General features: G+C 43.8%; 1 protein-coding gene across 5 annotated transcripts in view; it reads right to left on the reverse strand.

Moving 5' to 3' along the window:
- Positions 1 to 9,389: 9,389 nt before the first annotated feature.
- MOB2 (MOB kinase activator 2) overlaps positions 9,390 to 14,926 on the reverse strand; it is a 110,194-nt gene continuing 104,657 nt past the window's right edge. For all 5 annotated transcript variants that reach the window (XM_048307119.1, XM_048307117.1, XM_048307116.1 and 2 more), the window contains exons 4-5: positions 12,024 to 12,148; positions 9,390 to 10,706 (exon numbers count right to left, since the gene is read on the reverse strand). In XM_048307119.1, the coding sequence (XP_048163076.1) occupies positions 10,396 to 10,706; positions 12,024 to 12,148 (436 nt within the window). In that variant the 3' untranslated portion in view covers positions 9,390 to 10,395. The remainder of the gene's footprint in view (positions 10,707 to 12,023; positions 12,149 to 14,926) is intronic.

Here is a 14,926-nt window from a genome sequence, read left to right on the forward strand (position 1 = left end):
TGCTTGCACTCAGGTAGCTCAAAAGTGTCCCTGGAGTGGCCTTGTGCAGAGGAGACCTGGACCCAGCACAAGGGTCTGTGGTACAGTGTGTAGTTTGGTAGACTCCTGGTCTTAATTTTCTGAAGTGTGTTCTCCTATAGGGAATGCAGGAGTAGACTCAAATAGTAGCCTTAACCCTTCAGTGTGAAGGTGTTTATTTACTGGACACTTGGATGGCACAATGATGTGGCTTTGTCAGCACTTTACAGAGGGGACTGAAATTTTACCTGGTCCGAATAAGCAGTAAAGCAGAATGCCCCTTGCTCTGCTGAGGCTGGAAGTGGGAGTAGCTACGTGAGAGAGAAAGCACAACTCTCTTCCCTTCACTGCTCCTTGCCTTGTGTTGAATGTATAACATAAATATGTGTGTGAGGCTAAATAGTTTGTAATTTCCAGCTGTAAAATACTCTATGCAGCCTGCAATGCACTTGACGTCAGCCAGTGGCTTTCCCAGTGCTGGCAGCCCTATTCTTGGGTGTTACAGAGTTGTGGGATGACCCCAGCAGCCACATCTGGCAGAGACGTGTGTTGGCTGGATTATAAATTGCATTCAAAGAAGGAGGTAAAGGTCCATGCTGCTGTTTCCTTGTTTCTAATTTAGGTTTGGTTTGGTTTGGTTTGCTCAGGCTTGGTGCTGCAGGTGACTGTGCTTGGAGTCAGTGGTGAAGGAGTCAGGTTCAGTTTGAGATCACACTGTGGTGGTGGGCAGACCTGACCAAAATGGGTTCTGTTTGCTGCTCCACTGGGTTCTGCACACAGATATTAACATGTCATATCTCACAGGTAGGTGACTTTCCAGCACAGGACTGTTCCTCAGCTCCCCAAGTTTTTCCTCTGCTATTACACTGCATTTTATCTGCTTTCCCAGGTTCTCTGCTTTTCTTAATTATCATCTATGTACAAATAGTGACTGAGCAATTGCTGGCAGGTTCCTCAGAATCTTGACCAGGCACACACTGGTGAAATGTATGGGACTCCTGTGGCTTGTGAAACCTGGGAGTTCAGAGCAGTGCTCCCTTCAGGCCCTGAAATGAAGAGTCTCAGAAATGAAGGTGGGCTTGCTGCAACCAGGCAACTTCAGCCCAGTTTCTCTGATGGTATGAGCATTTTACACAGAAGAAAAGTGAAAACTTTTGGAAAATTCTTACTTAAGTGCAGTTTTAATTAAGTTTGATGCACTAGCTCTAGCTTTTTTCTGTTGCTAGCATGTGGGGCTTGGTTTTGGTTAGTGACCCAAACAAAGGCCAGCTGCAGCCATTTACTTAAAAAAAAAATTAGTTCTAAAAGCTGTTCTGCCAGATGTGTTTGGAAGTGTGTGGACCATGGTTTCATTCAGAGGTGTGAAAGCAGATACAACCCTGATGTTCAGTTTCAGTGGAGGTGCACTGCAAATTTGCTTTAGCAGAAGGGATGAAAGAGGAGAGCCTGACAGAATGTTAGCCAGAATGAGGAGAACTGCTGCCAAAGGATCTCGTTCAGGAAAGGGGAACAAAGAGCTTTTGTCACCTTAATTTTTACTGCCCTGTAATGGGAAGGGCTCACTGCTTGTTGAGCCGTGTGTGTAGCTGAGCTTGGTCTCTGGTTCATTGTCCCCAGGCTGTGTTAATGTGCAGTTTCTGCTTGCATTTTCCTGCTCCATCTTGTGGGGAGAGGGACAGTCAGCCAGAACACACCAAGCAGCACTGGCCATGTCCAACATGAAAGCTTTACCACAGCCCCCGAGGCAACAGGTAGAACCAAGTGCTGTGGTGTCACTTGGAAGTACAAACTGTGTGTTTTGCACGTATTTTGCACCAACATAAACTTGCTGGTCTGCCTGTTGCTTCCACAGCTGCTGCTGCTCTGCTTTCCACAAGAGAGGGGTGGACAAACATTTTGTAGCGTGCAAAAGTCCTGTAGAGAGACAGAATATGGTGTCACCCACTGTGTGCCACATGAGGCAGTTGTGCTACAGAGCTTTTGTGCTGGGCCTTGTACAATGCCCTGCTGATTTTCTGGTGTGGAGAACAATGTCTAGAACACAGGCCCTTCCTCAGAGAGGGCAGGGTAGCAAAGACACTGTCTTTTCTCTTTGCTCCCTGAAGACTTTTACAAGCTGTATCATGTGCCAGCTGTCAGTGGTGCTGTGCAGAGGCAGGAGAGGAGGAGGAGAGAGAGGTGTGGATATGCCTCTCTCCAGCCTGTGTAGCTTCTCTGTAGCTTTGCAGAGACATGACAGCATTCACTTGGTGTGATAGGATCACAGATCAGAGTCTGTTTGCAGGAGGGGAAGGACCAGACACAACCCTGTCCTGCTCAAAGGGAAAGGTCAAGTAGAGCTGCTGCCACAGGAGCCTGGACAGATAAATACTGTGGGACATTACTGAGGCGTGTTTCAATAGCACACAAAAAACAAGAGTCTGTTCTGGTACCTGCAGCAAGGGACAAGCTTTCCCCATGTAGGTGTGACAGACAAGGAAAAGAGGTATCTGTGGTCCATTTCATACAGACTCAGGAACGGAGATGAAGAGCAATTCAGTGATTCTCTCAGAGGAATTCAGTGGCTTGGACTGGAACTTGAATCTAGATCTTATCCTAGCAACAGCACATTCCAGTGATCAGGTCTACAAACCTCCTCAGGGGCCTGTCCCCAAAGACAGGATCTTTCATTTCTCAGCACATCACTTTAGCTCGTTTCAGATACAAATGCTACAGTTCTATCTTTTTTAACGAAAGGAAAGTTGTTTTGGCATTTCTTGTCTTTCTTATGGGATAGCACCAAGATCCTGCATGGTATCTGCCAATTGAGAGACTGCAGAGGAAGTCTGGATCATGCAGACTGTCCCAGTTGTGCAAGCAGTGAAACAAGTGCCCACCTTTTAGAAGCTAGAGTCACACAATTTGTGATTTGTGGGTAGTTCTGAGGTCTCTGTCCTTTTGTCTCTGGGGACTTTTATAAGTGTGTGTTCTTGTGGGGGTTCTTTGACATCAAGTAACATGGGAACACAGGCCAGAATTTTCTCCTTACTCGGGAAACTTAGGGGTTCATTTACAGGCTCTTTCTCCCCTTCTAATAGTTGCTTGTTTCTGCAAAACTTGTGAAAACTTCATAATTGAATCAAAACTCCTACCTGTGTTCCAGGCTGGTTGGAATCAGGTAGCAGTTCAAAAGATTTTGGGGTAAGCAAGAAAAAGGGCAGATGGAGTCTTGTTTAAAACTTCCTTCATTTCAGACACCCAGCTTTAAAAAGAGCCCATGTTTTCAATTCTTGGGCCAAAAGACTTCCACTGCAAAATAAAGCAGTGCTGTTATGAACCACCTGAGCTCTTTATCTGAGGAGCACCTGGATCAGAAATGATCCAGTAAAAACAGTTAATTAAACAGTTCTAATGGGAGCTTTAATCTCTTCTCCAGATGTAGTTTTGCTTTTTGCCTTCATCAGGGAGATTATGATGGAGCACAGAGGGCTTCTAATCCAATCAAAATTCCTTGATGGAGTATTTGTTGTGCTTTCACATTTAAGCAGTGGTTACACCACAAGATTAACTTCATTCACGGAGTTGCTGTCTTGTTACTAAATTCAATGTTCTGGTTTGATGCAGGCAGAAGAAAGGTGGGAGGGCAGGATACAAATGTGTCCTGTATCTCTGTGCTGCACAGAGTTGTTTGGGACCAGGCTTTGGGATTCAGGTGACACCTTGCAGTCTTCTGGTGCCTCAGTGCTGACTTTGTGTGAGCTTGAACTGATCTGCCTTAAGCCCTCAACACCAGTAGTGGCTTTGTAGTTGAAAATCTCATGTGGAAGGAGCTTTACCTGTCCATCTGGGAATTGTGTGTCTGCTTTCTTTTGCCCTACAGTTTGTGTAGAGATTCTTCCCAAGTGTTTTGGCTTCAAACTGAAATTTCTGTTTGGCAGCAGGATGCTGACAAATGCTGGCTTGCAGTGCCTACTTTCCTGCTATCTACTTCCTAATGTCATCCTCTGGGAGTGACATGAGACACTCCATGCACAAACCTTTTTGGGTCAATAGGTGCAAATTCAAGGGGAAAAATGCTCTTCTGCAGACCGTGTCACTGGTATAATAATGAATGAACAATGATGTTATTGAGGTCTTGATGCACATCTTGTTTTAATATTTGCTTGGACCTACCCATCCTCATATGCTGGGTCTGTGATGCTCCGATCACACCACAGCATCTGCTCTGTAGATTTCATTTAAGACAGTTTAAATCAGTTTTAAACTGGTAAGATTATTCAAATACATGTATTATTATTTGTACTCTCTCAAAAATGTTTTTAAAGTAGCTGAATTTTTCACAGTTCTGCTGTAGTGGGTACAGCTGGTCTTCAGCCACAATTTGTCTTCTGCTTCTCGTGTTTACTCCTGCTAAGACAGGTTTTATAGCCACAAGGATTCAAATTAACTTTCCTAAATTATTGAGTGTCAGTAAACCTGGCTGAAAAGGACACAGAGTTCTTTCTATTACAGGTTTTACATAGATTTCAGGTAATTATTTTGGGTTTATCCAGTGTCACTTTCCTGTCCTGGATTATCTTTTTAAGTAGAACCAAGCACAGGGTTCTCCTTATTCATAAAAGTAAATTGTTTAGTGGGATTAATTTCTGTATTAAGAGCTATTTCATTGTCTACCTTTACATGGCAGAGTAGCTCTTCTACCTAAGTTTTGATGCTTAGGAACAGAAAGAATATTCCTTGAGACGATTTGGGGAATGAATCCTATGGAAATCAGCTTTTTGTGTTTGATACTTCGTCAAGTGCAATTAAGAGGGGGGCAACCAGTAATTTAGGAAATTTCATCTACTTAGAATTAGCGCTGTCAAGTAAAGGTCTTTCCTAAAGAAATTCGGTGCACAGCCACAGGATCAGAACAGGGCTCTGTACCCGCTGTGTGTCCTGCGGGGCTGGATGAGTGCGTGGAGCTGCAGAGCTGTGCTGCCTTTCTTCTCTCTCAGACTGGGGATTCACCGCCAGCTCCTGCACTGGCATTAAAGCCCTCGGTTCAGAGTGGGAGTTAAATTAGCGGCTGGTGCCCAGGACCAGTTTGTTTTCCCTGTTTACATTTCCTTTTGCAGTCCTCGAGGGCAGTACTTGCTTCAGGGCAGGTGTCTTCTAAGCCTTACTGATGTCAGGTTGAAGCAGTGGTTTCACAGAAGCTGAAATCCTCTGTGAGGTGGCATTTGCCCTTTCTGCATCTGAGCTGATGTTGCAGAGGGTTGCTCTCCACTGAGCACAAAGCCTGTCTAGCCCAGACTCTTTCTACTCTTTCTTTTGAATTATCCCAGACACCATTAAAAGGAGGAGGAGGAGGTTTATGTGAGGGACCCTCTACCACTTTGTGAGAGAATGTGAGCTTACCTGCACTGGTGTGTGGGAAAGTGCCAGAGCATTTTAATGCTTATGTTTTAGAAATAATGAAAATAATTAGCAGATGACAACATTAAAAACAAGTTGCTGCTTTTGCTTTTTTTTTCCTTTTCTTTTTTGGCTAGACAAAGCTCTCTGAGTGTTCTCTCATCTGAGTGCTTGGCCACAACAATTTCTGTTTTCTCCAAGTCACACGCTAACCTAGCTTTGAAAAGTCTTATTGTTCATGTCAGCTGTCACAACCAGAATAGTTCTGTTCATGAAAAGAATAGAGACCCATTAGGACACTGAGGGGTTTTTGCCAGCTGTTTGGAGTTTCTCTCATGTTATATCATCAGTTCAGTTGGAGAGATTTTGCTGTACTGCATGCAGCTTACCATGTTAAAGATACCAGATCTGTCTTGAAATCCTTCAGGTACTGGGTTTATATTCAGTATAAGGCACAACAGCATGGATAACTCAGCCATACTGAACCCTGTGTTGTGACTACTGACAGCCACTGGGCAACAGAACTACATTTGAACTGCCTGGTGTTGCCACTTGTGCTACAGGCACAAACATTGGTTTCATTTGTTTAGTAGGTTTAAATAGAACAAAACAACAACCTACTCCTCTGTCTGCAGTTTAGATAATAGAAGACTATTTCTGGATTTGAGTTCTTTCTGTTAACAGCTGAAATGGTGACCTAAGGATTGGCTGGGACAAGTTCCATGACAGATGCGAGCAAAGGCTTGTTGGGTGAAGTGTGGCTTTGATGAGATCAGCATGCTTAGTAGGCTTCATAAAGCTGGCTTGTTCTTTTATGGGATGGATTGTTTCTGTGGCAGTCCTTCAGTCTCCTGCTGATGTGTAGGAGCTATTTGTTACCTGACAGCATCCATCTTTAGCCCCTGATCACTTCCAGCCATGCACATATTCAGCCAGAACTGGTGGTACCTCAGAGCCATCTTTCTCCTTCTTCAGATATTCTTGTCAACAAAGTGGTGTTTTCTGGTTGAGTTTCTTAACTCTCTTGCTTAAGAGGTTGTTACTCACATATAAAAGGAGTGTGCTCTGTGGGATCTCTGACTTGGTAACTTCCTGCAATCCCCAGGCAAGGAAGAAAGGCATAGCTTTGATTTTGCTGGCTTGAAGATGCCTGACTCAGTTTCCAGCTTGCTACTTCAGGACCTTTCTTAGGGCTGGGGTAAAGCTGCTCCTCTGATCTCTACACAGCTTCATTCCCTTGAGGTTAAAGGTACAAGTGGCTGTGCAAAAGATGTGGTGGCACTGTTCCCATGTCCCCTTCCCGGAATGGCCAGAGGTAGTCCTTGTGACAGACACAAGCTGCTGACCTTGGTGCTTGCTTACCTGCTGCTGGTATTTACTCCAGATGGCACGGATAGAGAAATTATTTTCCTCCTCTTTTTATTCATAGGCACTTAGGCTTGGGTTTCCTAAGGGTGCTGCAGCCTCAAAGACCATGGGATAATGACAAAATGGGAGGAAGTTTCAGCTTGATAAAACATTTCACCCTATAAATCTATATAAATTTATATATACTGTAAATTTATGCAACCTCAGCTCTTCAGCAGATTGCTCATGTGTGCAGAGCACCAAATATGAAGAACAGGATGCCCCAAAACACACATAGGACTATTGCTGGGTTTAAGTGAAAGACTTCAGCCCTGTGACAGCTTGTGCTTTGCTGTGGTTTTAGGTCTGGCTGAGTATGACAAGGCAAGGCCTGCCAAAGGCATGTATGGCAGGGTGGATATGTGGGTGTGGGCCTAGATGGTTCAAAAAGGTGTTTTCTAGTAGTGTTTGGTTATTTTTCTGTGGTATTTTATTTGTTTAGCAACACTCCAATCATGGGGATATGGGGGCATTGAATGTAGGGTAATTAAGTTGTCTCTGTTGTTCTGACATCACTTTAAACAATCTACAAAGCATATTTAAAGCAACAATATGATAATTTTGTCCGTGTTAGAAGACCTAAGCCTGTATCCAGAGAGATGCTGGGATACAGTGTTTGCTGTCTGTTAGTCCCAGGTGACTTCAGGCTCAGTGCTCAGAGTGTGGGGCATCAGTGGCATGTTCTAAGCATGGGAGGAAGTCACCAACAAGCTCTGAAGGCTTAGTGGCACTTCTGTGTCTGAAGTTTCTACAGTGTAATTCAGTAACCACTGAAATACCCTCGGATGCCTTCAGGCTGAGCTTTACAGTAACATTTACTCCTGACAGGAAGAACATTGGTGTTGGCACAATTTCAGTGTTTTCCTTATTCCCACTGTTAAACCCAACAAGATAGGCCACACTAAAATAGGATTCATTATTTTTGCTCTTGTTAACTGCTTGTAAAATATAAAGCGATTACCCCGGCAGATGAAGCACCCACGCTTTCAGGAATCTCAAATGCCTGCAGAGTGAGGCCAGGACAGCTGCCATGAACAACAGCAGGCTCTTCCAGAGGTACTGTGGGACTGCACTGCTCTCCTGGCAGCTGAGTTGTTTGCTGCTTGGAGCCAACACGTGCCTTCCCAGACTTCCTACGACAGTTCTCCTATGGGAAGCTAAGGCATAGTCACCCTGGTGTTTGACATAGACAACACGGTGTTGTGACTGGAAACTCCAGAGATGAAGCCAGGTCAGTCCTTCCAGGGTTGAACTGCTTCTTGTTCCAGTCCAACCTTTCTTAAATGCTTCAGGTCTAAATGGTCTTTTAGAGAACACAACTGCAAATGCATTTTTACAGGAAGATCATAAATTACCAGAAGTTACTTGGGGTTGAGTTGTTGTTTCTTGCTCTCAGTTTCTTACTTTGAACTTCACTGTGCTCTCAGGGCAAGCAGCAGAGGAGCCTTACCAATGGCACTGTTCTGACTGCTTCGGCTCACCTCTGGTTTTCCCTCCAGACTTTAGTGCAGGGAGTTGTAATGGAAAGGCTCACATCAGCATGGAGACTGAATGGAATACTTGTCTGGATAAGGAGGCTGTAACAGGACGACAAGGTCGGGAAGGAGTGGTCTTGAATACTGTATTAACAGCACTCAGCTGAGCAGGGCAATGAGACAGTGGCACCCACAATCCAGAAAGGACACAGGAAAAGTCTGGCATCACAAAGTTTGAGGTCGTTTTCAGTCCCTCCCCCATCCCCCACTCCTCCTCTTCCCTTCTCCTGTGCTCATGCCTCTTTGCTCGTTCTCTTTCATGACTTACTCTTTTTCTCACTTGCACACGTCATGATCTGTTGTTGCTATTGCACACTTCTTCATAAGCTTTTTTCTTGCTTGTGCTTTTTCTATTTTTTTGTCCTTTCTTGCTCATGCCTTGTTTCTTGGTTTTTTGTGTTTTCCTTTTTAATTTCACCCCGTGGTTGTGCTCGTCCTTTGCTTTTTCCTTTGCACTTGTTCTACCTTCCTCTTCTCTACTGCCTTTTACTACAGGTACAGACTTCATTCTGGAAAACTTTCTCAGATTTATGCCAGGTCAGTTATTAATCATTCATAGGCCTCAGGTAATGATCAAAACCAGTAGCAAACAATTGTCACAGCTTTGATAGAAGAACAAGTGCAAGCAAAATCTGGCATTTCCCCAGCTGGAAACAATGACTGCAAGAATTCAGCAGAAACTTGAAGGAAAGAAATAAGTATCACTGTCCAAATACAGTACTGATATAATACTGTATCCAGAGAGATGCTGGGATACAGTGTTTGCTTCAAGTTATCCAGGCACCCACCGCACTTGCAGAATGGATATGGGCAAAACAGGAAACCTGCCCCTCTCCAAGTGTTGCTTATCTTCATATTCCCTGGGGAGGCAGTCCCTAGGGCTACCAGGAAAAGCAAGGAATTCATTATTATAAATATAAGCTCACAGGGTGGAAGACAACCTATTATTTTATAAAGCTGGCTGCCAGCAGGGCCAGCAGCATTCACTGGTGGAAGGGAGGCTCTAGGGGTGGAATCTGGTGACTTCTGACGCTGCACACACAAAAACAAAGCTTGTGGCTGATAGATTTGTTTTTATTATTATAGAACAGATGAACTAAAATAAGCCAACAATATAATTTTATGCCAACAGCCATCTTTCTAGCACAGGCGGTGACTGACCCAGTATACCCTTCTCCCCCGTCCCCGGGCCTCTGTTCAAGGGAAAGCGAATGGTGGTGACTCTTGCACATGGTTCTGGACTGCAGTGATCCTACTCCTGTTACCTGTGCAGGTGTGCCTGGGAAAAGAAGAGGCAGGGGAGCAGAGAAAAGAGTATATATGCTGTAGGAGCAATAAGCAGAAAGGCTTGTGGATCCTCTTGCACGTTCACACCTTGTGACCGAGTAGCTGGGACAACTGGAGAATCATGCCCACTTTCAACATGTAGCAAGCCCCTAGTTGCTACTCTAGTCAAGCCAGGAGTTTCTTCCCATTCCAAGCTAACAAAGGGCAAGATGCACTCAGTGGGGGAGCTTTTGGCAGGGTAAGGGGCAGTCTATGTAAAACCAAACCAAAAAACCACCCCCACCCCCCAAAAAAACCCTGCATTTTAAGCCACTTCAAAGTAAAAGTTACTTCTTATAATATAATAGATACTTTTTAAATGGCAGGACCACCATCCTAGAAAGACCAAAGGGCTTGCACTCAAGACCAAAGAAAGAAAAACAAAAAACCAACCAACCAACCAAAAGGAAAAAAAAATAAATGAACCAAAAAAACCAAGAGTGGCCCCACTCTTAAGCTTGGTTCTTCTCTAAAAACAGCACTCGTCATCCATCTGAATAGGTAAAAGGAGGAGTGGACAGAAAATAAAATAAAATTGGTGCAACTTCTCACCGGCTGGCGCATTAACCCAAAGCTCCGTACAGCCCCGTACGACTGCGCGTCCTGCGTGGCAGCATCGCTGCGGTCAGCTTTCAGCGCTGGATATGCCCGTATGTATATCTGAACATATACATACACATACACACAATAGATTATACTGTTTATAATGTTAGTTTGGGGCTGCCAGGAGGGCTCATCTCTCTTTCACGTGGTTCTGTGCTCCTGCGCTGTTGCTGCTCCCGTTGCCGCTCCCGTTACTGCTGCTCCCGCTGCTGCTGCAGAGGACCTCAGTGAGGTCATCCATGATGGTGGTCTCTTTAGGGTCCACGAGGTTGAACTCCCTGATGAATAGGATAAAGTGTGTGTAGAGTGTGTTTAAATGTCCGTGCAGCTCCAGTGCCAAAGTCTCCTTAAAGTGTGAGGAGTAGATATGGGCCAGCACATGGAACAGGTACTTGCAGATCTTCTTCACTAGGGACTCAAATGAGTTTGGGAATTCTTTGCCTGAAAGGAAGATGGAGAAACACCATGATAGCACCAGCTGCTCACTGTCAGCCCCACAGCAGCATCTGGGTGGGCTCAGCTGTAAGTACGAGCAACCAGCCCACCCTATAGAGCAAACAACCTGAGGGGCCTGTGTCATGTAATCCTCTCTTTAAAGGGATTTGGGGGACAAGTTGGAGCAGGTATTAAGCACTTCCATTTCAAGTTAAATTTTAAACCTTAAGGTGTCAAAAATCAGGAAGCAAGTGTCATTATTCCTCAAAGCCACTACATTTTTTGTTACTGGTTGTAAAAACAAGAGGTTAATCTCTGTCCTTATCTAGCTTGTCCAGGAGTGGGTTTTCCCCCGGAACACCAATTCAGAAATCCTAAAATGGAAGCCTTGGTGGCATGTGGCAGTTTTTACATAACTTGATATAACATATTCCCTCATTTCCTTGTTGAAATTCTATCAATGGGAAAGAAACTGCCTCCTTCCAGATCAAGCTGCTTGCAAGCAAAGGCTGCTAGCTTAATGTTTTCTATACTGTAATGTCCTATATTGTCATGTCCTAGTTTCCCAATTACCTGTTGAAGTGGCTCACAAAGCCAGCTACTTTTAGTCCTGATTAAGCCCACCTACAATAGCTTCAAGTTTCTATTTTATTCCCCTTAACCAAAGGCATTGCATGTAGCAATCTTGTTAGGACACAAATTTGAGTTAAAATTACTTTGCTATTGCTTTTCAGCTCTTAAAAATCACATTCTTATTTAATCTCTGTAAGGGAAAGGACACCGCAAACACTCTGCAAGACAATGCTTCAGAGCCTTGGGCAAAGAAAGCAAGCCACATTCCTGGCAATCCAATTTATTACCTGCATTTCTTAATGCACTGAGGCTCTAATGGAAATAGTAAAACCACCCAAAGGTTGAAGTTTGCTATCAGTGGGCTGTACTGAACACACACATGCAGACTGTTCTCAGAATTTTATCCTCTATGAACCCAGGCTAGATCATCTCAAAATGCTTGAAGAAAAAGGGGCACTGGTGACAAAATACAGGCCAAGACTATATGAGACTTTCACCCCAGTTCATACACTGGGAGTATAAGCCTTTTGTACTGCAAGAATGAACCAAACTTAAACTCTTCCTTTAAAAAAAAAAACCGAACAAAAAAAACTACAAAAGAAACACACAAAGAAAGAAAACTACAAAAAACCCCCCAATTAAAACCCATCAAACAAAAGTGAGAAAGCTGTCTGGTATTCCTACACATGCTGCATGCCAACTTTCACTCGACTGATGGCATCCCCAAAGAGCCCCAGGAAGCAGCCATACCATATTTCGTTGGAAAGACGTCCTCATCTGTCACTAGTTTCTGCACTGAACTCATGACGAAGTCAACGTACTGAGGAGCAGTGCACTTGATCTTCTTTCCCCGCTCATCATACCAGTAGTACTGTCTGTGGAGAGAAGGGACAGTGTCACCACCCCACACTCTGCCTCCTCAGCTACTCCTCCAGGAGGCTGTGTAAATATAAAACAACAGCTGCAACATAAGAGATTCATTTCTTTCTGCATCAAAACTTGTTTTGGGCGATTTTGTCTCTCCCTATCAGTCTAGGCCAGAGTGCAGGTGGCAGTACCAAGCACAGAAAGCCTTGCTGACAAAGGCTCCAAGGGGAGGAGTCTGTAGAACTGTACAGGAAAGCATTACAGAACTATATTTAAAGGACAACAATCCTGCACCGTGATGAACTGATGAACTTCTGATGCTTAACATCAGAGAGCATAAATAGCTTTGTAGTGCAATACTGTGAAACAGTCAGACGGTGGCTCCAAAACACCGCCTTTTCCAGCCTGCGGTTCTCAAGTACTGGCAGTGATTTTACGTGTTCTAAAGCCTGTTCCAAAACACAACCTTCTGCACATCCATACCAGCACGTGTTTGAACTCTGCTCCTTATGTTACAGACTCCCCCAGGCACCTGAATTTACATGTGATTCTGCCACCAGTGACTATTCCTGTTGGATCTTAAGGAACAGGAGATACTGGCCCTTCAAAAGCAACCGTAATTCAATCAGTTAGCCATAATAATTTTGATTAACTGCAGCCATCCCTCAGCTGACAGAGAATCTGAAGGCTACAAAACAACTGTGACATCCTTTTTTTAAAAAATCATGGTTAATTAAAGCATAGCTAACTGCAACCAAGAGCACCCACCCATTGGATGAGGCACACAGTGAGAAGTGTTTTACAGATAAGGGATTCAGGAAAACACTTTTTAATTTTTTTTTCCCTCTGTCACATTAGACATGCCTGAAGTTCCAGTTTATGAACTTTCTTCAAAACATCTAAGCTCAAGGCACAGTCCTGTATCATTATAGGGCTGATAAGAAATCCATAGTATTGGTCTTCCCAAATGACACTGTTCATGCCCCAAGCCACATGAAAATGAGGAAGCTGCAGAAATAAGGAGAGTAGTTCAAGTCAGGAGAGGAAAGGCAACTATGAACTAGTTCTGCAAACATTAAGCTTTTAGAGTTTTTCTTTCAGCTCCTTTTCACTATGTGTAGTACTTCGTCACTCTGTTGTTTACTAGACAGACAAGGACTGACTGCAAAATTGCATAAAAAGGTGAGTGGGTGAAAATAGCAGGAGTCAAGTCCTTTTTAGAGCTGTCAGGCATCAAACCCAGCACTTGGGCCCTTAGGCATAGACTGTGCTCTTCACCACTGCTCACTTCCTTTGTACAATCCACCTCTAAGGAATTACACAATGTAGTCCACCAACACACAACTTTCTTTGTCTATTACTGTAGTGAGAGACAGTCCCAGGCAATTCAGCCTTATTTTGGGTCTTAAGACAATGCTTGTCACCAAAACCAGAAGCAGGCTGGACTGCTCTACCCCAGCAGTTCTCTCAGGCTGCAGAAATCTTCAACTGCAAGACAGAAAGCACGGTTTACAGTTGCCCTTAGGTGCAAAAAGGAGTGTTGATAATTGGATTTTTATCAGAAGGAACAATTTGGCAACTGTACAAGTTCACTTATATTCTCCTGTAAGTGAATAAATCTGCTCTAGCATCCCAATGCACATCCTTTTTGCCTTTCCTTGAAAATCAGGAAAATGAATTATGCAAAACTGGAATTAAAAAGAAGAATCATTCACAGTAAGGGGATAAATCCAATGACTGTCCTGTTGATTAGAGTCATGTGTTTTCCTCATGTTTCAGGTGCCTTTGAACAGATTTCACAGCCCTTAGGGGAAGAGAGGAGCCCCTGACATGCCATGAACATCTCGCACCTGGTACACGGCTTCCACCCACGCTGGCATTATCTCCATGAACAAGATAGGAGCAGTCTGGGGCCATGGAAGGGCTCACTTGGGCACAGAAGCCTAATTACATTCCACCACTGGCACTGTGACAGCACAGTCCCATATTAGGGAATGGATGGGAAGCAGAAAGGACAAGAGGATGAGACCTAAAGGCACTTTTCAAAAAGCTGCAGATTTAAATTTCCCCAGTATGGAGAAATATGAGGTACCTGCAGCTCCATTCTAAATCCCAGGGAGAAATGACTATGGGTTTAACAGAGAAGAGCCTGCAATGCAAATAATGAAGTATAATGTGAAATCACAAACAAAATCACAATACTGCATCTTAATATATGTATGTATTTTATCTGTTTTTCTCTAAAACATTCTGGGCTGGTGTTGATGACACAGAAGCCAAGGCAGAACAGAAGTTACACCAATACACGAGCTTCTGGAAGGAGGGAAAAGCATATACTGTGGAGATTATTTTGCCTGGAAAGGAAGTAGAGACAGTCCTGCTAGAAATACCAAAAACCAGGTAATATGAAGAAAGCAGGATAGAAAGCCAGAGGCAGGAATAGTGCTTGTCAGCAGCTGAAACAGCTTGGATGGTTTCATAGGGGGTAAACAATATTTGGATGGCAGAGAAGAGAAAGGAGACATCATGTAAAACCATACAGCTGGGGGAACTTAAATGTAAGAAAATGTAAAACTTACAAGTTTGATTTAAGCACTCTAGGAGGAAATACCCTCCCTGTACACAGAGACACTATGGGCAAGGTAAACATGAGAAAGGAGACTAAGATTAGAAAAATAAGAGTGATAAGCGTTACCAATTAAGGGATTTCACTGGACCAAAACAACATCTTGAAAGATGGGCTTCCTGAAAGTTTGCATCCATCTTTGATTTCTGCCTCAGGAGTT

Source organism: Corvus hawaiiensis, chromosome 6 (genome assembly GCF_020740725.1).
Source record: "Corvus hawaiiensis isolate bCorHaw1 chromosome 6, bCorHaw1.pri.cur, whole genome shotgun sequence".
Taxonomy (NCBI): Eukaryota; Metazoa; Chordata; class Aves; order Passeriformes; family Corvidae; genus Corvus; species Corvus hawaiiensis.